The 26294-nt window shown below is 40.0% G+C and overlaps 1 protein-coding gene across 1 annotated transcript; it reads right to left on the reverse strand.

The window, feature by feature from the left end:
• Positions 1–1316: 1316 nt before the first annotated feature.
• Positions 1317–25081, reverse strand: apoba (apolipoprotein Ba). The gene is given in 29 exon segments (XM_076108390.1): positions 1317–2471; positions 2561–2747; positions 2877–2909; positions 3856–3970; positions 4065–11627; positions 11950–12323; positions 12499–12620; positions 12922–13091; positions 13192–13364; positions 13497–13707; positions 14230–14360; positions 14575–14757; positions 14853–15058; positions 15157–15330; positions 15604–15807; positions 15949–16119; positions 16215–16422; positions 16994–17205; positions 17330–17476; positions 17607–17751; positions 18027–18483; positions 18582–18658; positions 18745–18869; positions 20253–20405; positions 20733–20880; positions 23002–23135; positions 23245–23351; positions 23986–24027; positions 25024–25081. Coding segments are annotated over 29 exon segments (13185 nt in total).
• Positions 25082–26294: the final 1213 nt, after the last annotated feature.

Genomic DNA, 26294 nt, shown 5'->3' on the forward strand with positions numbered 1-26294 from the left:
AACGTTAGTCATGGAATTCCACAAGGTTCTGTCCTTGGACCTATTCCGCTTACCTTATATATGCTTCCTTTAGGCAATATTATCAGAAAACATAAGCAGTTGACTAAATTTCAAGCAGCCTTAAGGAAATAAAAACCTGGATGACCTGCAACTTCCTGATGTTAAACTCAGACTAAACTAAGTTCTTCTACATGGCCCAGAACACCTCCGAAATTAAATATCTAAGGATTGAGTTTCTCTAGATTGCCCTGGCATCCAGCATCACCGTAAACAGTTATCTTTGATCAGGATATGTCCATTAACTCCCACGTAAAACTAATTTCAAAGACTACCTTTCACCTACGTAACATTTAAAAAATCAGGCACATCCTGTCTCAAAGTGAAGCAGAAAATTTAGATCATGCATCTGTTACCTCTAGACTAGATTACTGCAATTCCTTATTATGAGGCTGCTCTAATACGTCTCTTAAATCTCTCCAGCTGATTCAGAATGCTGCAGCACGTGTACTAACAAAAACTAAAAAAAGACATCATATTACTCCTGTATCAGCTTCTCTGCACTGGCTCCCTGTACAATCTAGTAAAGCCCTCTGAGGCAAATTTGTGATTTTGGGCTATACAAAATATATTGAAATTGAAATGTCAGTGGTCAAGTGATAAAGCATCTAACATAATGAATATAATGAATTAGCCTTTGTGGAGAAAAGGACAGAGCAGCAGTTGAATGGTTAATGGGAGAGGGAAAAAACACTATAATAACATGTTCGGACAGTTTTTTTTTGTTGTTTGGTGAATTCTTTTGGCCTTATTTAAATGAAACCGTATAAAACTTTAGAGGGGAAAAGTCCCATCTGGTTGCACAGATACCAAGCATTAATAACTATATAGAAATAGACAATCATCTCATTTACTTATGTAGGTCATATAGAGGCATTCAAATTTAATTGAGTTCCTTACAGTAACTTGAAGCAAAATCTCCCTCTGCTGCAAATAATTGGGATGTCATAGACGTCCAAAAATTCCTACTCTGTTGATTTAATAAGAACATGTAGGGACAGTATGACAAACACCAACATCTGTATTCAAAATTGTTTAATTGAACATTATCAAACATTAACTTGTGTGCAAAACACTGGTAGGTCATAATTGCCTAAATCCTCAAATGTAGAGCAATCTCACACAAGAAGAACTTGTATATTTTTCATGTCAGTTAAAACACCGTAAAACACATTTTATTGGCATCAAACAATGTCCATTTTTCACAAACACATAAATTCAGTCAATCATAATGGCATCACTATCAAGAGAGCCGTGACTCACTGATTGGATTGCGTAGGCCATTCGCTGAAAGACTTCCAAAGAAAGGGTAAAGGAATGTCCATCTCTCTAATGTATGGTGCTGTGCTTCTAATTCGATCTATGCTTTCATTAGGTCCTCCAAAGAGATGTGACTGCAAAATACTGATAAACTCCTTGGTATCGTTATTTACCCGCTCCATACTTAGACCATTATAAGCCTCTTGAATAATCCGTTTGGCATGGTCTTTATACTCAGCCATATCTCTCTTTGCCCCCTCAGTATGTTGGTTTGAAGACTGCAGAACTTCTGCATAGATGGCATCAACTTGAGCAGCAATTTCCATGTTTTCATCTTGTAAGTACATGATCAAACTGTCTGTTTTTTTATCAATCATATTGAGGAGGTCATTAGCTGTGTTCTGAAGCAAATCGAACCCCCTGGGCACAGAATGTCTTAGCTGATCATATACAGATATCGTAAAAGACTCCATTTTATGGATGATTTTACTTCCTTTTACAACAGTATCAGTTCCAGGTATGGTGAACCTTATTCCACTGATTAATCTAATAGTATTCCCAAAGATGCGGAGAAACCATAGGATTGCCCTGTCGATGACTCTTGATACAGACCGACGAGCTCGCTGGAACACCTCCAGGCTCGAGAGCTTCTCTTCAGATCCAGGCAATGTCAACTCTGTGTCACTCAAGAACTGTGTGACTGCATCTAGCAAGTCATCAATCTTGTCTTCACTGCGTTTCAAGACTTGTCTAATCTCTTTAGCCAACCTGTCTACAATATCCTGCAAACGCATGGACATCAAGCCGTCAGAACCCTTCCTGTACATGTCTTTTCCTTGATCACTGAGGTGTTTGATTGAATTCTGCAGTGTGTTAAAAGACATAAGTACCTCGTGATATGCTCTCTCTATGACATTAGAAACTGTGTTTTTCAGCTTCATGCCGCCACGGTTGAGATCAAAGCCAAAGTGAGCGGTGTGGTACTTGTTAATGAACTTGAGCACAGCATCGGTCATAAAAGGAATCTTGTCCTTGGTACCCTCCATCACATCATAGAGGAAATCCAAATTCCATGACGTGTGTAAATTCAACTTCTGGGAGTTTCTCAGCATGGCTACGGCAGTGATAATATCAGTATCCTTTTCAAGATTAGACTGAAGTTGAGGGAAGAAATTGAGAATAATAATTGTTAAAACAGTGTCAATTGCCCTACATATAACATTAATCCATATATAGATCTTACCAGGTAGCGACTAAACAGTTTCCCATACAACTGTGATGGAGATTTCCGCTGAAACTGCAATCCAAGGAAACCAGCTGATGGAGAAGACATAGATGCAGTGATGCCATCTTTGCGGGAAGCAAAGCGAAAGTTTGCATCCGCAAATGTTCGGCTACTGATGTCAACATTGACAGTATTACGAGACACCCTTTAAAACAGAGAAACAGTTGTTAGGAGAGGTATTATCTAGTGCATCTTTGGTCAACCCGTGAAAGAGAAGACTTTGGTGAACTGTTAAACTATGCAGAAAATCAGCCTTTGGAAGAAAACAAATTACATTTATTCAGACAAAGGGGTTTGGTGCTTCATCCTAAGAAAAACATCCGTTCTATATTGCAGTAAGTCCATTGTGCGAAATACCCAGTGGCCATAAAGGGGGGATACTATCCAAAAACTTGCTCAACCTGTCACGGGGCATGATGAGGACTCAGACGCAGACAGTCAGGTGTAGAGAAAAAAAGGTTTTTAATGAACCAAAAACAGGGAATCCAGGGACAAGACAAAAGACGAGGGGGAAAATCCGGCAGGAAAAGGCAGAACAGGCAGACTGGAAAACCGGGAACAGGACGAGCAAAACGGGCGGGTTGGACGGGAAACAAACACAATGATCTGGCAGTGAGTGAGTGAAAGACCGGGGTTTAAATAGTGACTAGGCAGAGTGAACAGGTGAGAGTAATGAGGTGATGAGGTGAGTGTGACTGGCAGGTGCACTGAATGAACTGATTAGGTGAGTGAGGAGCTACAGAAAGAAACAAAGACACAGAACACACAGGGCAAAGCCTGATCGTGACACAACCAAGGTTATCATCTAGAAAAAACACCAATTAGACCTCCTACCCAAGATAAGGATTCTTGATGTCTTCCTCAGAGTAGCTCTGACAGCTCTCCTAACCATGGCTCATCATTTCAAACCTAAGATAAGATGTCTCTGCGGCCTCATTTTTTATTTCAATTGTCAAATTTCCGGACTAAATGCAGATGCAGCTGAACATTGTGACCACATTGAACACTGTAAGTTAACTTATATTTTCAATCCACATGCAACAACTACTTGGACGGTATTGATGCCTTGGTTGTCCCACAACGTTTAGGTATGCTTACTAGAAAATATGACAAAGCAGCGCTCAGAGTAAGTATCAAATTTTCAACTGTTCTTTTTTTTCTGGGCTTCCATTGAGATTAAATTAAGCAAATAAATATAGATTTCTAATCAAATTAGAAATTAAGGAATCAAAAAGTATATTCCATACACTTACCTTGGGTTTTGTGCCAAAATGCCATGTTGCCAGTCCACATTTACATCACTGTGAATCAAGCTGCCCTGCCCATTTAGATTGATTGCTCCCTTATCAAATGTAAGGGTTGCACTTTCTGAAGGGACATAAGTATATATATATATATATATATTACAATGTATTAGATCTAATAATTCAATCAAGTAGAGTAGAATGTGTGTCTGTCTTACCATGGAGGTCATATTCCAAGAAGATCATGGTAGAAGTACAGATGGATTTCAGCAAAGTTACAAGGCTAGAGTCCTTTTTCTCCAGGTTGGCAGTTGTTGAAACATTATAAATAGGAAAGGAAACCTTCAGAGTGGCACTGATGGCTCCAAAAGCTGGAATAAACACACTTGAAGGCAGATGTAAGGCAATGTCAGGGATTTCAATGTTTTGCTCTGGGATGACGATGGTTGGAAGTTCAAAGTTTAAAATCTGGGTTATGATTTCATTTGGGCTGATGCTGTGCTTTCCGATGTTCAAGGATTTTGGTAATGTGAAAGATGAGACAGTGATTTCATATTGTGGTATTTTAACTGAAAGGAATGACATTTTTCCCTGTAGATACTCTGTTTCAATGTCGTAACTGGGCACTGACATTATTGGCAAGCCTGGCAGCATGATTTCAAAGGCTGTTGTGGAGATCACCTTGGGGATGTTAAGGTTCTTGAGATCAATTGTTAAGGGCTCAACATGCAAGTTGGTAAATGGCACATCAAAGGCTGGAACCAAGATTGCAAAGGGAAGAGTAAGATGATCAGGGACATCCAGGTTTTCAAATCGCATGTCCATGTTCCTTATTGAGTGTGGAATTTCTTTTACCCAAGAAGGCAGTGCAATGCTAATCTCAGGGATGCTTAAAGTGATGCCGTCTTCAAATAGTTTAAATGGTATTGCATACTCCTGGCCATCCATGCTCTTTGTGTACACAATGCTGGAAGAGATGTTAAGGAATTGTAACTCATCCATATTTGTGACTTGATCAAACTTGAGAACATCCCAGATGGTCTTATGATATACAGGAAGCCTAACAGTTTTCAAGAAGGCTAGGTGGCCTTCCACTGATCCTGTCAAGTCCATGCGTACTTCAGATTCATCATTAGACACAAGAAAATCACAAGCATGGACGAGAGATGCCAGTTGTTCCTTACCACTCCAAGTGAAAGACTGCTTCTCTGAGCTGATGGCAAGGTTGATACTCTGAATAAGTCCAGCATGACCCAAACTATTTGGCTGACTTGCCTCAATGTTCAGTGTAGTCTTGAAGGTTGTTAAAGGAACAAAATCTAGTTCTCCTGTAACACTGTGCTTTCCATTCGTGTTGAAAGATGCAGATTCAACTTTATTATTGCTGGTGTAATCAGCTGTTGCAAAGATTCTCCTCAAAGAGGCCTCAAGAGCCATGTTGTTAGTCACGTCAAAATGGAAGATGTTATTGTTTAAGCTTCGTTTGTGTTTCTCCTGTTTGTCAATGTTTGAATTCAAAACAGTCCTGGAAGTTGAACGGAGGCCATTGGAATTAAGGTAGAAACTGGCCTCATTTTCTAGATCTCCATTAAAGTTAAAACTGTCTATTATTGTTATGTCAGACTTCCCTCGGGTAGAGGTGTCCAGTGACACATAGGAAGAAAGTGCTTCCAGTGCCCAGGTCATATCAAGGTTTCCTTTGCCTACAGTCTCAATCAGAGGAATGTTAAACATGTATTTTAGTTTATTCTTGGAAGCAACATTTGGCTTGGTCTTGGTATTTCCTGTGAGTTCTTGATTCAATTCAAGATTGAGGAAGGGCAGATTCATTTTTGCAGTGTTGGCTACAGACGCATCCATGCTCCTTTTGATGAGATTAATAGCACATTCATGGCTTGCTTCCACATTGTTATGCTCCAGGGACACAGTGGTGGCCAGTTTTAGTCCTCTCTTTCTTGACAAACTGGTGGTGCCATCAATTTTTCCATTCAAAATTTCAAACACGGATGTTGAGGAAGAGTCAAACCGAGCAACAATGTCAGACTGGTTGAAAAGACCAACATTAGCACTTAAGGTAATCACAGTGGATTTGAAGGAGAAGTCACAAGTTATGTTTCCAAGAGCTGGGATCAAAATGTTGTTCTGAATGGCTGGTAGTGTGAAAGTGGGCAGCTTTATTTCACTTAATGTTTCTGGAACATGGATGACAGGTAATTCCAAAGATGGTAGCACGACGGTATAGGATGGCACAGAGAAACCCAGTGCTGGAACTTTGAAGCTTGGTGTACTGACCTCCTTGGGAACAAAGTAGCTAAAGGCCGGCATCTCAGCGCTGAAAGCAGAAACCTCAATATTCAATAATGGTATTTTGTATCGAGGGATAGTGAAGATTCTAGGAGGCAGACTAGAGGTGTCAATTTTGTGTTTGATATAATGGGCCTTTGCTTGGTTGTACGAATCTTTTAGAAGTGCAACTACTTTGTCTCTACATTGTTCAAATTGAGCCTGAATGATGTTGGCGTTGCCAATAATTGTATTATAAATTGGTTCAAGGTGTAATTCAAAGCTGTGTGTATCAGGGTTCTTGTCGTAATGAAGCTTCAGGTTTGTTTCGAATGATTGTTGAGGATTCGTTAGCAAGGTTTTGAATCCAGCGTTTTCCCACAGAGACAGGTCTCTGACCTCAGGGATTTCAATCTCAAGATAAGGTACAGTTATTGCTGGGATAGATAAAGGAACAGTCAAAAATTCCAGATTTGCCTCTCCATTAGCTGATGATTGAAAGAAGATGTTCATTTCATTGTTTTCTGCTGTGAAGTTGTGATTGTACTTGTACTGGTTGAATCTTGCCAAAGTAAAGCAAGAAGCACGCTGCTTCTCCGAGTTTAGTATGACACCATAATCATGCTGCAGATCGACCTTACCAGTAAGTTTCAATGGGAAAAACATCTTCGAGTTTACTCTATTCTTAACATCAAGCACAATTTCAAATGGATGGGCATTGAATTCCAGCGAGTTGGCCATGAATCCAGTCAGATCTCCAGTGAATTCAGCATCATGAGAGGCTGTCACTGCAACTTTCAAGTCCCCAATATGAGCCTCTCCATTTAAAACCATAACACTCTTCTTGACAGATGGAACTTCATTTTCACATCTAGCTTCAACAGTAATATGGCTTAAGATCACAGATTCAGCAGTCAGTGTTTGCTTCGATTTCATGGCCTTACAGTCTGTTTCTCCTGCTAAAGTTAACTTGGCAGTTCCAAAATGTATGCTGAATTCTACATTACTTGTGTGTGTACCTTCATCAGAGTAGTCTTGAATGGACCACTTTCCATTACCAGTAGTTTCACCGGTCACAGTTACTCTGCCTGATTCCATGGAGGCTGCTATATTCTGTTTCATTGATGCCTGACTTGAAGTTTCAATTGATGGGACGTCCAAGTTGTGGTTGTAGGTTGTGTCTATGGCTGCAGAGATTCCTTTCTTCAATGTAAGTGCCATATTGTTGACCAAATCTGCCATGTACATTTGGGTTGTGGCCTTGCTAGTGGTCTTAGCAGAGGCCTCAGCAGAAGAGCCAGTGAGTGTCAAGGATCCCTCATGATCAATGGAGAAGGCCACATGTGTAGCTTTCACGGTTTCTGTGAATAGCAACTTCTTCATTCTGGGAGCTTCCAACTGAGCAGTGGCTTCAAAGGTGTATTCAAGGGGTTCGATGGGTGATTTGGCATGAGAAGTAATAGTGGCTGTCAACTGTGGGTTTTTTGGTGTGGACGTCGAGTTCTCAATCTTCCCTATAGTTTCCAGATTGTACTGTGGGGAGCTCACTCTAAATCCACCATGAAGTTTGCCAAAAACTGGCATGCAAATGTCACTGGAAACCTCAGGAAATTTGATATCTGGAATTGGAAGCATTGTAATTTCAAAATCCTCCAGATTTAATTTGGGGATTTTGATGGCTGGAAATTTTATTTCTGAAAGAGTTATTTCTGGGACGGTGAGATCTGGTAGTTCAGAAAGGTAAAGAACTTTTAGGTCACCAAAAATGTCCTCAGGGTCAGGCATTTGGATCTCAAATCTTCTGATGTCGTCTATAAGTGCAACTATATGTGCTTTGATCTCCTCAAAGTCTACGGTAAAGGCAGGAATTATGTAGGAGTTGAGGATGGTGAACTCGGGGACTAAAATTTGAGCTGGGATGCTAATCTCCTGCAGTTTGTTCAGGTTGATCGTAAATGCTGAAATGATAAGGTCAGTGAGAGGTACAGTAAACGTTGGAACTTCAATCTCAGCTCTTTTCAGTGCATTCAGAACTCCATCAGCAGTTTGCTTCATCTGGGTGGTGATCTCGTTGTCATTGGTTAGTTTGGCGATCTTCTCTATCAGTTGGTTAAACTGTGCAGAAATGTAGGTAACCACATTGCTGTAGGATTCACTTGCTCTTTGGAGGTAAATGTACATTTCATTTCTGATATCCATGTCAAGGATCCGTTGTCGCATGTCCTCAAGGATATCCTGCACTTTCAACTTGATGTCATTGTAAAATGTAGTGTCAATCACATCTTTTAGTTTCTTCAGAGCGTCAGCCACCTTTGTGTTTTTGAGTTCGTCCAAATATGTGAAGATAGAACTTTGGATCTCTCTGAAAAATTCCCTTACTGCCTCAATTTTTTCTACAATCTCATATGTTTTAATCTGCTCGTTGATATAGTTTGTCAATACAGAAATTCTGTTGTTGGTCTCATGAACAAATGCACTGTAGTCAAATTCTTTCAATGAGTTAACCATTGAAGAAATGTGCTCATTAAGGTCAGCAATGCTTTTCCTAAATTCAATGGCCCTGAGCCGGCTTGTTACACTGTGCAGAAGTAGCATAATTCTATCATGAACAAATTCAAAGTTGATAGATTTCAGAGCATCGGCCATTGACTGCACTGTCTCTTTAATTTTGAATTCCTTGATGAGAATTAATAATTGATCCATTAATTCTTTAACTGTATCATCAAGATTGTATTTTAAAAGTGTATCCCTAATGTAAGAATACACCGTATTGATTTTATTGGGGATTTCATATTCGTCAATCCAGTTGACAATAACATCATTCATAGATTCCAACACTTTTGCTATCTCTGAAGAGGAGATTTTATATGATAGCCGCTCAACATAAATGTCTAAATCAATTGAGAGAAGGTAATCCTTTACATCTTGGAAAAACACGTTGATGTCAAAGTTCTCAATGGCTTGTTTCATTTCAGACAGTTTGTCTTTTATTTTCTCCAAGATTCCATATTTAGAATCAAGTTCACGCAGCCATGCAGCACTGCTTTCTGTGAGCTTCTGTAAATCTATCTGTCTGATGATATCCTCGATGGTATCCAGTGCTTTGATGAGTGACTGCTTGATTTCATACTTCTTATCAAAGGTCGAAAGCTGATTTCCAATTTGTGAAAGCACATTTGTTATCTTTTTGGCAAAGTGGCCGGCCTTGAAATAGTCTTTGATTGCGAGGATGTTGTCACTAATTTTGGTAACAATGTCCATTATCGTATTTTCCATGTTCTCTCTCAAGTTGTTCATCGCAACCTCCAAGTCATCCATTGTTACAGCAAACTCATTGATCAAATAATCAAGTTTTGCTTTTACTTGATTCACTTTGTTCTCCAAGTCCATTTCGTGGATGAAGTCACTCACTTGCATAGGTAGACGATCTAACTTGGCTCTAAAGTCAGTGATTGTCTGATCGATATCTAAATTGTTGATGAACTGTTGAATCGATTCTAAGGCTTGTACAAGTTTGTTCTTGAGCTGCTCAAAAGCAACAGGAAAGCTCTCAATGAATGGGATGTCAATAATATGACAGTCACTGTTCTTGTCATACTTAAGGAAACCAGCTATACTAAATTCTTGCATTTCTGATGTCTCGTCTTTGCTCAATTTGCTGAAAATGTCTGTTAACATTACTCCCGAAAACTCAAATCCAACCATCTCAGGATTATGGAAAGCAATAATATCCTGGTTATAGGCAATGTTGTTGAGGTTAGATTTTACTTTCCAGGTCAGAGATTGGTTCATTGGTGTCAAGAGGCCATCAAATTTATTGTCTAAATTAGTGGAAGACTTCCCAATTGGAAACATATGTGTAGTTGATACCCGGCTGTCATGTGAGTATGCAAGAGCTAGGGGCTCGGCTTTAACCAACAACTTGCTAAACAGCTGTCCGGTGTGCTTCCCATATAGATTAATTTGTCCATCACTGTTGACAAGAGCATTAACAGTGAGGCTGAAAGGCAGTGCCATGGTGCGAATGGTGCTGTCAAAATGTAGAGGCTCAGAATTTATTAGTGCCTCACAGTTTGACTTAAAGGAAAGTCCAGCAAACTCCAGTTCACAGTTGTGACTTAGCTGGGCGTCCATTACATTTCCAGATGTGCTATATTTCATTGTACCAGCCATATCGTCATAATTGAGTTCATAGGCATGTTTAATGTTGTGTTCTCCATAAGCTCCATTCGTACTTCCACTCAGATCCATCTTAATTGGCTCAAGCTTCATGTGGCCTTCATTGTTCAAACTAACATCATAAAACTTGAGGTCATTTGTCATGTCAAGTGACGTAACAAATGGCTTCATATCAACCTTGGTGTCTTGCTTGTAGTAAATATCTTCACAGATGAAGTTGTCAGTCTTTGAGTGGAGGGCTAGGGTCCACATAGTGAGGGTCAGGGCATGGCTATTTTCTGTTTTCATCTGCTTCAATGTTCCCATGGTATTGCTCGTAAAGGTCAGAGCCCTACGGTTTAGTACAATATCCATATTGTTTCTCGTGATTGCATCGTATGCATGGCCTTTGAGGACACCATTCAAAGAGGCTTCTGCAGCTGTGATTTTACCCTCAACGTTCAGCTCTCCTCTGCTTTCCTCAGCCATCGCTTTCGTCTTGGAGGACAGGGATGCTCCATTGTTGTCTATGGCACCACTGAAGATATTCTCCACCATGACAGGGCTGCACTGAATGCTGTTAGTTCCACTTGTGGTCAGACCATTTCTGCCCACCATAACAAAAGCTTTGTGCAATCCACGACCTGTGTGAAAGGTGATGGAACCTTCAGAGTTTAACTCAAGCCCATTTGAATCCAGGGATCCTGATATCAGTGAGTATGCCCTATTTGTGTCATCATCTGCCTGTGACTCAATTCTGAGGATGGCCATATGGCCGGACACACCAAGCTCAACTTTGTTATTGAGTGATTGACCCATGGCTGTGGCAACGGTGTTGCACTTTAGGGTCAGTTGAGCATCTTTATACTTGAGCTCTGCTACATGCTTGACGACATCCTTCAGGGCATTGGTTTTGGACACCATATTTAACTCAGAGTTTGCGTAGACTCCATGGATCATGTTGTGAACATCAAAGAATGGCGAGTTTAAGTGCAGGGTGGACTCTCCTCTTCCTTCTCCATCTATTGGACGCAGGTTGTAGCTGTGGGCGTAGGAGGTATTGGTATAGAATGAACCTAATTGAAGTGATCCATCGACGGTGCCATCTCCTGAGACTTGATCTGAATCCAGAGTCGACGTTGACTGAGCAGAGTAGTAGAGGGAGGCTTGCAGGCCCACTGGACTAGAGGCTTTGATCTTATAGTTGGCTCTTGCATTCAATTTGTTGGTTACACTTAATGTTTCTAACACACTAAAGCTTGTGTCAATGAGGCTATGGCTGAAGGAACTATTCAGATGATACTTGACATTATCAGCTCTTCCTGACATCATGCCGGTTCCTTGAAACAGATAGAAAAGATAGTATTATTAGTACCTGTAACAGCACAGGCAAAGATGTAGAATAAGTTCCCATGAATAAATTGCTCTGTGCTGGAATGTTAGTTGCTGCACCTTATTAAAAGTTCTCCAGATCTCATCTTTACAGATAGAAGAAGCTCAGTTTCACAAAAACATTGTTTTTCTACCAACTATCAGTAACTACACATGCCGAACATTTTTACAAATCATATCCTTCATGCCACATTCTCTTAGTGAACACAACAAAAGCCCACACCATCATTCAGTAACTATTAAGAATTGGCATTTGAAGAATGTGTTTACCTTCAAGCTTGTATGACAGTAGTTTGAACGGTGATTGGGCCATAGCCTTGTACTGTACAATGTAGCTCGGGACATCAACAGTGTTGTTGCCCCCAGAGATGGAGCCTTCCCAGCCGTAGAAGTTGCTGTTGATCTTGGTGGATGCTTCAGCCAGACCGAGAAGGGGAACAGTAAAATCCAAAGAAGGTGGTATAGTGAATGATGGTAGTGGATAGTTGTTGGCAGGGATATATAGGCCTATCTCTGGTATATCTATAAGGGGAGTAGACAGAGTGGTTGGAATGTTCAGTTCTTGGGACTTTTTGCCTCCATGTGGAAGAGGAAGCGAGATAGCCATCTTATCCTTGTTGAACTCGTATCTGAACAAGCTGTCACTGTTGAGGTAAAAGAAAATACATAATCAATATTGTTCCAATTTTGGACCAACTACATCGATAATACAGACCATAAGACAGACCAACTAGTACAGCTGAACTGTTGAGTTAGGGTTTATGTTTAAGTAATACCTGAAAGCAAGTAATACTCTTACACTCTAAAGTAAACACTTACGACTGCAGAAACAGCTTCTCAGGCAGTCCTGCCAGGGTGACATCTGAGATGCTCCTCTTACTTTTCAGGTTTGCAAGATAGGGGATGCGTGCTGTCAATTTATCTAACCATATATCACCTGCCTTCAGGGTGACATGAAGATAAATTATGTTTCATTTACAATAAAAACTGTATAGTGTGAAAGCACTCAAGAAACATGTCATAAAAAGATGATATCTCTGTTTCTGCAATACTTTAAAATTTGATGCACAACATGAAGTTTGATAACATGGTCGCACTATCCACACCAAAAACTAGTCAGTATGTAATTCACCCATGGGCTAGCTTTTCACCAAAATTCTTGAGTTTTTGATGATAACTAACTAACAGAACGACCAATTGGGATTGAAGAAGTCAATAAATATAGTGTCAAAAAAGCGCTACCTCAATTCCTTTCATGACTATGTGACGCAGTTTCATATCAGTCTTTGTCACTTTCTGGTCCAGGATATGATCAATGAGTTGTTGCAGCCGCCTTTGATGCTCTTCGACATTTAGTTTCTGAATCTCTGAATTCAGGTCTGATTTCAGTTCCACTTCAAACTTGTCAACATCTACAAAGAGAAAATACAAATACACCCACAAATATACAAATTAATGAAGAATATACATCTGTCTTCTGTGCTAAAGCTGTGAGTGATGGTAGACAGTTACCGTATTTGAAGGAAGCTTTCTGTTGATAGGATGTCTCAGGGAGGTTGATGACTGTCTCTAAATCCATGACCACATTCTCATCCCTCTTTAGGGTTGCAGTGACAGAGGCATCAGTTTTCAGAAAGGGAATGACCATCTGGAGTTGCAGCATGGCATCCTTCATCATGTCAAGTCTACATTTAAAACAAAGGGCATATAGGTAGGTAAGACTGTAACTCGATTTCTTAATTACAGACAGTACAGCTGAAATTTCCACGTTATACATCATTCGGAAGGATTGAAGGATTATTTAAAGAACAATGTACCTTGTGTGTCCAACAAGAGTCAGCTGTGGGATGTTCTTGTTGGTGACATCAACAGTGATCCCTCTCATCTTATTTCCTTTGGCTTCACTGTCAGTTACAGCCAGCTTGATGCCAGCTTTCACATCGTAGTCGGGAATGACAACCTCAGTGGTGAGAGTGTTCTTGTTGTGGTTGTATTTCAGAGATGCAGTGACCTCTGATGAATCGTGCCCTAGTAGCAGCAGAAATTAAACTCCATCAATTTCTATTTAATGGTGGGTTCACAATATATTACAACATTGCCCATATTAATGCTATAAGTGATGGTTACATATAAAAGAATGAATTGACAAATAAGGGCCTAATCTTATGACACACATTCATTCATTCTGGACCATAGTTCCAGTAGATGCCCTTACTAACCTGGGGAAGTTACGCAAAACCCAGGATTAAGTTCAATGACAAACATTTGGCATAAATGTAAATAAAATATGCTATGGTATGATTAAGTTTAGGGGGGACTGTGGTAATGGTAGTTAAACTTTGGTTAAGATATGATTATGGTATAGACAACTAAAACCCTTAACGTTATTTGCAGGTCTGTTGCATGAAAGTAAGACATGCTGCTTTCTTCATTGGCACTTAACGTTGGCACTGGATGTAAATTGTGATGTGTGGAATACACACACACACACACACACACACACACACACACACACACACACACACACACACACATTGTTTTTAACAGTACCTTCTGCCCTCAGGGTTAGCTTCAGTGAGTCCACTTTATGACGACCCTTTTTACCCTCTCTGAGTACTTCATTAGTGATGGTGGCAGTGTACTCTGAAACTTCCCCTGTCGGCTGGATTTCAACTGCAAACCTGAGAAAACACAGCTTTCATGAAACTCTGTGGTTAAGTCTGTTAACTATCTGGTTAGTTAAAATCATAGAGTACTGCATTCAATTATCAGCCAATTACAGTAACTATCTACATATTAGCTCCTCAAATAGAAACTACTAAAATAAATCAAAAAAACTCAAATCGAAAGACCAATGGGTTTCAAGTTAGATTTGCTAAAGTGGCTTCCTCTTACCTGCTGTCTCCACTCAGGGGGTTATATGGGGCCTGGTCTATTGAAGTAGCATTGGAGAAACTCACTAATGAGCACAATCTCAGACCACTGAAAAGGGGCTGGCAGTCAGTTGATTCAGACTGCTCCTCCAACAGGGGTGGTACTATTTGTGTTTGACTGGAGGACACTGACTGCAACTTGTTGCTGTATTTCAAAAAGAGAGAAGTGGTGAGAGAGAACAAGATGACACTGGTAACCATTGAAAGTGTTTTGTTTCATTTGGCACATGTGCCACTGACCTAATGCTGAACAACTGAGTGTTTGACTTGGGAGCAGCTATGGACAGTCTCATCTGGTTTCTGCTCATGGTGACCTTAGCATTGAGGGAACTCTCGTGGTACATATTAGTGTGCATCTCAAATCCAGCCTCCCCATAGTCTGGAATGTGCACACCCATTTGGGTGATGAATTCTAGCCCAACTGAAGGCATGAAGGACAAGTCACTCTGCAAAGTGAAGGATACAACAGAGTATTCTCAGGGGTCACGTGCAAAATTATAATTTTATTTAACATATAAACTACAAAGAAGATAAGCTAAGTTACCATTCTGCTAGCAGATGAGTGAGTCATGCCTCCTTTAGCACCAGGTGCAAACACACCAGCCAAAGAGAACCTCAGAGGAAAGCCAGCAGCAGTGGGTAAAGAAAAGGCATCCTCCATGAAGATGTAGTGGGCAAAGACTTCATTTTCAGTGCTAGATGTCAATGCAGAAATGGCCTGTTGGAAAGTAAACAAACATGCTACATATGAACTGTAGCTTCTGAGTAGGTTACCCAAAGGGAAAGCAGAGGGTTTATCGAGGAGTTATGGATAATTTGAAAAAAAAAAAAAAATCAAACAGAGGTACAAGGCTTTTTGAGAGACCTGCCACCCTGAGGAAGATTGGTGTGTGGTCGATACATTCCCTATTTTGTGGACATACTAATGCGTAGGTTTTTCACTTTTGTTCTTTTTTTTGCAACATTCATGTTAGGAAACAACGCATCTGACCTTGGCAGGTAGCACCTTGATGAAAGTATGGTAGTACATGAACAGAGTTTCAGCCATCTTTCTCATGTCACTGGTCTTCATGTATCCTATCTCAGCTCCCAGAAGCCGAAGATAGGCAGTGGCCTCAGGGGCTGGAGAGAAACGCACGTCATTTATGAGCTTCTGGACACTGTTTGTGATGTCTTTCAAGAGCTCCTGTGGGACCTGGAGAGATATTACAAGTGTATGTAAGTTTCTGGCCGTGCATGCTCAAAACAAGTAAAAGGTAGTTGGAAAGGCAAGGTTTTATTCATGTTGTAGTGCAGACAAGCACAATATGTATGATGTGTACAAAAATCATTTCACCTGTCTCTTCATTCTGTCTCTTTCTGGAGCAAATCTATCCAGAACCTTCCTGAGCATCTTGGCTTTGTCATCTGCCCAGTACATGACTTTAGAGACGGAGTCAGGGAAGAAACCCTGTTCTCCGAAGAGAGCATCGATTGTTGGTTCAAATCCTGTTCCCTCAACGCCAACCTTAAATGCGGGAGATTTTAAATGTTTAAAAAATCTCAGCAAAGCTAGATTGTGTATTTTCACCACATATAACAAATATGCCATTAAAAACGTACCTCAAAGATGTCATAGTTGTAGTTAAAAACTTTGAGAGTGGTCTCCAGCATCACCTCTTTAGGCATCGTGTCAGTGACATCAAAGATGATGTTACTCTGCACGGAGCCCAAAGGAGAGTCTATTTTGTAGTTGCTTGACATGCCATCAAATACCTTGTTTGTGGGTGATAGCTGGTCTCTCAAGGCCAACTCAATGTAATCCTTAAGTCTTTAGGAGAAAAGAAGAAGGTTGTAGTAAGATGACAAGACAAACATATTTTTATTTTGTCTCTCAGATCAAGAAGCTGTAGGCAAAAGGTTTCTGTCCCCTTGTTTTCCATGCTCCATAATGTTTGAAACACCATCGTCTTATTCCACTGTACATGCTTACGTTGGCATCAATTTAAATCCCTAAAATTAAAGAAAAATATATTTCACCCACTTCACTCTTTTTGCCTGTCCACCATCCACAATAAAGATGCACACCATCATTCACACACACACATATCTGCCATCACACATATACCATGATCCCTACACTCACAAACATGATCACGTGGGGGCAGAAGAAACACTCTACGCTATCATTTTATTAACTTATAGGATTGCTATTGCTAACAGGTTAGCAAGAAATTGCCCATGTCTAGCAGAAACATAGCAACATTAGCATTCACTTGTTTTCGTGGCCACCTAATAAATGTAATATTCTATCACAACAGTAGACTTTTGCCTGTGAGAAGAAGCTACAAATTATACTGCACAGTTATTTAACTATCTACGGTTGCTGGCCAAATACTCACTGATCCATTTGTGGCTCGCCGGAGTTGCGGATGTTTTTCAGGTGGGAGACCACAAAGCTCTTGAGGTGCTCGTCCCTCACATTCTCCAAATGGTTCAGAATGTCTCTAACCAGGGCTTGGTCTGGGTTCTTCATCAGAATCAGGTAGGCTGCTACACGTTTTTCAACAGGGCTGTGAGCATCCTTGAACACCTCCATAAAAATGTTTCTGACCTGTGGTTGACCAAATGTTAAATTACAACATCCATACTGTATAAAACGGCATAAGATATGCTGTGGTCATCATCACCCTACAATGACAAGTTGTAATAAATGTGTTAGTGGGAAGTCGTTGTACCTCATTATTATTATCCATCAACCGAAAGGCCTGTACAGCTGCCTTTTGGTTTGATAATGGAATGTCTGTTTTCTTAGCACACTGCAAAATGGAAGAAATCAGGCTGGGACTCACAGCTTGCATGGCTTGACCCATGACACCGACAACCTGGAGATGAGACAAAAAGATATTCATTCGAGGGAAAGCCCTGAGCCAGATTCCCTGACACGAGCTGACTAAATCCAGAAATACAGTCAGTTAGATTCTTGAATCATTCACACATACTAATCATTAGTACCTTCAGTACAAGGAAGGCAATCTCTTTGGGATCAGCAGGAGAGTCAGAATCTTCATCAAGGGTTTCTCCCAAGCAGCCATTTAAGAGTGTTTCCATGAACTTTGACACATCTGTGACCACTGGAGTAACCTCTGCTTTATGGAACCTGTGGACCAGAGACAGGGAAGATATATGCTAATCAGATGCTCTGGTTTGGGTGAAAATTGTGTTAAAAGGTTCTATTTCTTGTGGTCACCTGTAGCACTTACAAAGTTGGCTAAAATAGGACATTAAAAAAATGTGTATGTCCTGTTTAGCTTCATTCAAATTTAACAGGTTTTCTACAGTTTAAATATATAAACATAAATATAGTAATATTGAAAAAAGGATCGTGTGTCATAACTATCAGTTTTATGAAGGCAGAAACAATATTTGACTTACTTTTTGACTGTGTTGGCTAGAGCATACATGATTACCCTGCTCTGTCTATACTGAGCCATGCTGAGCATATCTCGGACACGTGAGGCATCAGGGTTAGCCTGTAGACTCAGCCCATAGACTAGAGCGTCCACCTCCGGTGACAACCCATCAATGGTCCTGATAGCCTGGAAGATGGCGCTGGTGCACTCTGTGGTTCCACACTGGAACAGCGCCTGCCAGGTGAGCCAGCCTGACACATCCAGCATCTCAGTGACCGTCTGGCTCAGGGTCTCGTTCTTCAGGACGCGCAGGCTCGACACCAGCTTATGGAAAAGGCTGGTCCTCTTCTGACCCTGGTCTGTGCCTGCCAAAGCCACGAGGTCCTGTAGGGCGCTCAGAGCAGCGTCCTTCGACTGGACTGGAGCTTTATCGTCAGGGTCTTCAAAGTGGAGTGGCTTGCTCTGGGTGGGGTCCATGTCTGTGTACACACATATTATACATACATTTCCCAAAAAGAGATGTGAACTAAAATGATGCATGTCAGGCACAGCAGACACGCCTGAGATGATCACTAACCAAATACTTTGTTGTTGATCCTTTTGGAGCTTTGAAAGCTGAGATGCTGGGTCACCTCCGATGATATTCCGTTGGCCCTGCAAGGCAGATTAGAAGATGATGCAAAATGCAGAGCATTGCACTATATACACACACATATATCTGCACTCAGATGATGACTTACGCATTGGAAAATGGCAGATAGACGTGTTTTTCTGTGCACGTGGCTGCCATTAAGTGCTTTCCCTTGTTATCAACCTGGTAGTTGCAGTCTTGAGTGCTTGTAATCAGTTCAGACAAGGGCCGATGCTGGAAACAAAATCCCACAATGTTTGTGCGTTAATGTTCATACATACTTTCAAGTCACAAGAACATTTTGCTTTGAGAAGACTTCATATTATTAACATTTTTGAAAACTTGTTTCAGCAAAATGTATTTTATACCGACAATGGAAAGTATTTTGACATAATCTAAACCACTTTATGTACAATGATTGGCAGTTTAAAGGGATGGAACCAGTTATTTTTCGTTTCACATAGATGAACAATGCCATATCGGTGTATCCATCTTAAAATAATACTTCACCCACAACTATTCATATAGCAATTAATCACCCAGTGTTAGCTTGTATTCTTGAAGAAAACTTGTGTAATATGTGACACGCGGTGACTTATTTCATTTTTTCCACAATTATTGCACAACTAAATACACACTTGTCACTTTAATACTTAAAACTTAAAGTACTATTGTTTGTTTGTTTATCATATTTCATTGTAAATTTTTATAGTTTCTATTTTTAAATGATGTCTTTTACTATTGCACTATGTTTATTGTCACGCACCAATCACCAAGTCAAACTCCTTGTATGTGTAACATATTTGGCAATAAGCCATTTCTGATTCTGATTCTGCATGAGTTATGTGAGAGTTCGTAAACGAATGTTTTGGTAGTTTTGCTGTTGTTAAATGCAACCAACATTTACTTCAATTCATCAAGACTTTTCTCTGTTTTCTGATTCTGGAGGCAAGAGAGAAAAAAATACAATTTCTGTCGAGAATTCAAGGTAACACGGGGGAGTAACTGATATACAGATGGTCACTGTCCTTCAATGTATCAAGAGTGTAATAATTGAGTTAACTTGAAATAGCCATTACAACAGATGTTAGGAACTTGTCTTAGTGATCTCATAGAGCAGGAACAAAAGGAAAACATTCAACACAGCACACAAATATCGAAATCAAACACAATAAAATAGAGAAAATACCATAAATAAAACAACACAAAAACAAAAGCCAAAGGTTTACAATTCAAGAGCCAAATGACCTAAATATATAAAAATGCACTAAATGAGCTTCCACAAAACAGTATGGTCTCTGATGAGCAAACTGTAAGATTTTATAAACATTGCTTTCCAATTTAAGGTTTGCAAAGATTAAAGTTCCAATAAAGTTACACTCATTCATTATCTATTGGAGTCTTATGACCTTTGACCTCTAGGAGAAAGCAAAGAGAATGCTCCTTTTAGAAGAGTTCCACAGAGACATGATACCTAATTGGCTGAACAAAGTCATGTCTCTGTAGAACTCTTTTTCAAAGCAACCTCTATTTATAACCAGGCATGATATTCATCACACAATAAATGGTATTAAAGACAGTAACCAGTGGCTATAAAGGCAGGTGCTAACATCTTACCAGTTTTTGCAGCAGGGCAAGGGGGCTGTTGACACGGCCCCTGCTGTGGAACTGGTCACACTGGGACAGATCTCTGGACAGTGTCACCTCTGTGGCGACATCCCCTCTGGCATGCACCAGATAGTCTGTAAAACACTGGCCGTGCACTGTGCTCTGAAAAAGAAAGGAAAAAAACGCAGATGAAAGATCTAGCTCATGAATTTTAGCTCTCAAATACAAATGCAAATTTTTACACACCAGAACGTGATCTTTATTTTTCAGCCATTTCATTTTTCACCTCTCCTCTCACCTCTCATATTAGCTTTTGTGTTATGTTCTGTTTGCTCATTTGCTGATGCAACAACCCAGTTTACCCACAAGGGAGATGATGCAATATACATCTAATAGAATGTGTTCTACAGACCCTAATGCAATAGCCTTGGTGTGCTTTCTCTGGTACATTTTTAGAGAAGCCACTTTAGGTTGTGAGAAGATGCCAACCATGAGAGTATTCTGTTCATCCTCCATGCCAGGCACAATGAGAGCTGAAACGATTCCTCTCTTAATGTTCAGGATGTGGACTGGCTCGTCCGTCTCGGGGTAAAGTTGGACATGGGTGACTTCCTGCACAGTGAACTTCAGAGGGTTCCTGGGTGAAGAAAAGACATAAACTCAGTATAGGCTCACACTGTGTTCATACAAGAAGGATTTATGGTCATTTCCAATATTGCCAGTTAGAGACCTTGACCTGACTGGTTGTACTTGTGCCAAAGCATCACTGCAATTATCTGTTAGGTCTGCATCAGATTTACTTTGAATTTGTCCTAATTTGTACAAATCTGTGACGTGCAAAGGAGCGAGGTATTCACATCACTTTCTACATTTTGAATGTAGCCTTACTCTGACGTTTCACTACATGGAATTACACAACTGGTTACTAGAGTACAGGTGTTATAGCTGAGGCAAGATTGGCGGGGGAGAACATGGATAGATCGGAGCGGGAGATGAGGTCTGTGGGTACATCCCAAGTCTCTTAATTGTATCCCCGTTTCCCTCACTTGCGTCTTTTCCAACACAAGGAAACCATGCGAAGAGAGAGGAAACGAGGAAATGTGTTTTAAGAGAAATGAGACGTCCTTTCCTCAGTTGCGTCACGTGAAGCAACGTCTGTTTCTGATGTCGGTGGATCAGCTGATCACAGCTGGATCAGCTGTCAGTCGGCTTTAACAGCTGGAGAGACTTTTGATAAGTTTGTGTCTGTTCACATGATCACTGTACTTAATAATAGTAACTAATAATACTAGTAACTAATAAAGACACACATTTATCACTGTCAGAGTAGAGGTGTGTTCTCTCTGTAGCATCTTACCTCTTTAACAAACTGCATTGAGTATTTATACTTAGTCTGTGGTATTTATACTGTGTTCTGTAGTATTTATACTGTGTTCTGTGTCCTGTTTATAAGCGCAGGACCGATTTCTACCGGCAGAATACGTTTGTCATATTTATTAATTATTTGTCTGTATGTTTTGAAATTCTGATTGTGACATAATTATTAAATAACCCAGAATATGATTATGGTTTCTCTTGAACACTGGAATTAATTTATTTGGCTCCATGTTTCGGGGGAAATTGAAATGACATAACTCATCAAACCAACATATTCATATTACTTATCAGCCTCACGTGACTGAATGGAAATGATGATAAATGATGTAAAAAGTGTTTGGTCTCTCCAGCTCTCTCTGACTTTAATCGTATCCATAATAAAAGTTATTGAGGGAAATATCAGATCATGAAAAGACAAAATCTTTCTAGTAGCACAATGCATGCTGGGTAGATTTGTGTCTGACTTGATCCCGACTTGCTCTGATGTCATGAACACGTGGGCAACGATGACCTCAAGAAAGCGAGGTGTGCCGCAGATTTTAGAGCCAAGCGCCGCAGTTGCTCTCCACCGACTGCATGAACCCAAAGCATGATGGGAAACGCCTGGAGCAGCTAACAGCATTGTGCGGCAGAAATTAAACTTGTAATGAATTTAAAGTTTTGACTTTCTATTCTTTTGACATTTTGCTTTGTCAAGGCCCAACATGGACAAAGACATTCAATCATTTTTCATATTAACTTACAAAAGAGTCACCTTATTGTACATGGATGAAATGTTTTTACGAAAGCAAGTGTACACCTTAGTAAGTTGAACACGCCCTTTCATTAAGATTAATAAGATATTTGATCAAACTGGCATTGAGACAGTGTTACATTTATAATTTCCTGATATTGTCAGCAAACATTATTTACGAGAGCTCAAATATTAGGAAATGATGCGCTATCAGGCATTGTGAAGTTATTTTCCATGTGCAGTAATATATACTGAAACTTCTTCAGGTCATAATAAGGAACATTTTGAGCAGAAATCCGTTGCACTTCTAAACAAACCTGTTTTGGAAACTTTTTTTTCTTTAATCACATTTGGACTGCTCTGATGAAGTCACATACTCAACAAGACTTATGTGAATATAATATGTGACGTGATTGCTGCAATGAGAGTCTTTCATCCTTTTTGGCTGCTCCAAGCACCGATACCAGAGCAGCACAAACTGACACATCAGAATCATGGGGGCCGTTTTCTAAAGTGTGTGCGTGCTTTCGTAAAGCGTGTGTGTAACTTACGTATGCACGCATTATAAAAACAAATGGTCCATGTCACCTCCCATACTCTGTACTATTGCATGTGTAACAGATCCCATGAAGAATGTTTTGCACTAACCTTTCCATGGCGGCCTGGAAGGCCTCAGAGCCGGGACTCGGCTGGCCCCGGGGATCCATGGCAGAGACCTCCCTGAGAGCACAGTCTCTGGTGTGCATGATGAATCTGCACGTCTGGGGGATTTCAATCACTACCTAAAGATATGTGACAGCAGACACAGGGTCAATGGAGAGCCAACAGGGAGCTCAGATAAAAACATTTTGTTGTCAAGGCAGAGAGACGGACGCATAAACAGGCATGTACCTGACAGGAGACTTGTGGGCCGTTCTTCAGGTTTCCCACCACTCCATTTCTGCTCTCTGTGGTGTACTGGTACACATATTTCTTATAGCTCTTGAATCTGGATGCCACTGCAATGAGATAATGGTATCACAATAATGGAAAATTGAGTCTAAGATCTAAGTGCTGGTCAAATCATTTCAAGCCATCACTGCCTTTAACGATGACGTCATTACACCTATAGGATCATTCTCTTCACAATCAAGCTTCCACATCATCACATGGTAACATACTTTTGGACCCAGTAGCAGCCACATGATGTTTCCGACAGTGAACAACTGCTACTGCAGTAAATCATAAACAGCACAGGAGCAAGAGTCCATGAGCTCCTGCTTTTATCTCCAGAAAAAGGGTCATTTGTTTATTAGTTTAGCACAGCCACCATCGATCTGCTGGTCAATGTGTCTGTTTGAGACAACATAGCACTTACCCCCCTTTATCCACCCTATGGACGTACACACAAATCCAGCTGCACACACTGTCAAGCCTCAGAGGAACTGACAAAGTCCAGGGTGTTAAAGTTATATAAATTCGGGGCCTTACCAACCTTTTATATAGTATGTAAGCTCTTTTCATCATTCTCATCTTTCCATTTTATCACAATGCTACAGGATAGTTATTACAATGTCTGCAGAAAAGGATTTTGAAGGTTTTGTTGATTGAGTAATGTACATTGAATGTGATAATGTGTAGATAGAAACTTACACAGACACGTTGAGGTTAGTTCATTACCATCATTGCCTTCCTCTGGAAAACAAAAAAGAGTGAAGGGTCATAAAAAAGAATTATCAGCATAAGTTAAAGACATTATTTATTCTAATGATAAATACATATTCAGGGGATGAAGTGAACAAAATGGTTAACTGCCTTCTGAAGACAATGGCAAGAGAATATCTTTGGTGTCATGTCCCTTTAAATAATCAACAGTGGCAAGGAAATCAAACTGAGCAAAACAACATGGAGGTCATTACAAACTTTAGCAAGAAGAATTCATTTATCCATTTTGCAACTTGCAATGAATGGCTGTGACTGGTTGGTAATATATACACAGTATACAGTGTAAAAGATGTACAGGAGAATTGGGTGGGATTATCTACGCTCCTTCTTACTTTCTTTTCTATATTTTCTTTTTTCTCTCCTATTTTTTATTGATATTATTTGTTACTGTAAGCTATTCAATAAAAACATTTTGTTTGAAACAATATCTGTACATTGTCACACACTGCTTTTTTAACCAAGGACTTAATTTATGTATGTAAGGGTAGTATCGGAATTTAGATTCAAAGATTAAGTAAAAATATTTGTAATGGACTCAATGCCTTGACTTGTCAGGAAAATCACAGGCATTACACTATTAATGGTTATTTTCCATTTACTCGGCATGCAAAATTGTAGGACCCTGGAGCTATCCCACCTATATAGGCCTTTTACACTGAAGACATTTCAACATGAAGAGCACAGGTGTAGATAGTAAACAATGGCTGAATTCCACTTTTAGTGTCAGGGTCCTGGTATTGTTCATGTTGGGTCACTATCCTGGTTTACTTGAATAGAACAGAGCCATCATTAGTAACGCCTGCGCAATGATGACAGCTCAAAATGTCTGCTGAGGAAAAGGTCTTTACACTTAAAACTTCATAAGAGTTGGTTCCAAATGACAAATTATGCCTAAAAATGCTATCATATTTTGTACAAATTGTATCGCGATGCAGTTATTTTGAATCAAAATGGATTCCTACTTACGAGCCCACGTGTAGCTGCTCAGCAGCAGTAACAGACAAAGCTTGCTGTAACCCATCATGGGCTAAAGAAAAGGGGTTCTTCTGTGTTTTTCAGCCCTCTCAGTCTTGACTAATACTGCAACCCTCTACTCAGATCTTTTATAGGGTCCCTCTTCCCTGTCCCTCCTTAAACCGACCCAGGTGATTACCAGAGGTATACAGACACAGGCACGGCAAAGCCTGGGTGGTCGTTTCAAAGTACAACCTCTGACTAGCACAGAAGGTTAATGTTAGGTAAATAGCAATAGCAATGTGTCTTTAGACAACAGACACAGAGGGTTTTGCTATTGTCAATACAGGATTGCACAATGACATGCAGTTGTAATCAATCAGCCAGACTGTGGTGCTTTAACAATCAACTGGTCAATAACTCATTGCATTTTTTGACTGCTTTGGTTCACTATATCAAAGTATATTTAGTTTATTTGATTAATAATTGATATGATTCATTTGTTTCAATGTCTCTTTTAAAAGAACAGAGATTAAATAGAGGGACCTATAATACTAACATCCCTATAAGTGTGTTAACCTATGGACAGCAGGAGGCAGTGCAGCGTTGTGGGTTCGCCTTGCGACCATGTGCTCCTCCTATGTCTTGCCATAGCTCTAGACACCTTTCACTGCCTGCCTCTTCCTTTTTTTCCTGTTTTCTCATGTAAAGTGCACAAAACACCACATAAATAACTTGGGGACCATTGTTTACCCAGTAAATTTGGAAAACATTTACGTGTTTCATGCAGTAGTTAAATTGTTACATCAGTTTTGTATTGAGGCCGATTGTTGAGTGCTAGCTAAGCTAACATGGTAGCATAGCACTGCCTTCCCTGGTGTTTTCTGGCTCCTGCACATCGTAATATTTGTTTATTAAGAAGCCAATCAAATATGTATGTTTTCATGGGTTGTGTCATGCTAAATCTGTTGGTTAAATGTAAAGATGTGTATAAATGTCAGAAAGTTAACTCATGCTAGCCCCTCTCGGCTAGGATAGAGAGAAGTTTCGCCATATTGTTAGAGCAGTGCCACCGTGTGAGATAGTCTTGTCTTCGCGTATCCTAAAGTAAATATGAGTTCATTTTCTAAGTGTACAATACAGCTAAGAAGGCTTAGAAACCAAGTTATGACACCAAATATGTTCATTTGGTCATAGTAGTGGAGTAGAAATGAATGAATGAAATGGGAGAGTATGGTTTTTGATAATTATATATTTGGATACGCTTGTTGTTATTATTTCAT

This window comes from Anarhichas minor, unplaced genomic scaffold, assembly GCF_050575085.1.
Source record: "Anarhichas minor isolate MPS153535 unplaced genomic scaffold, ASM5057508v1 ptg000040l, whole genome shotgun sequence".
Lineage (NCBI taxonomy): Eukaryota > Metazoa > Chordata > Actinopteri > Perciformes > Anarhichadidae > Anarhichas > Anarhichas minor.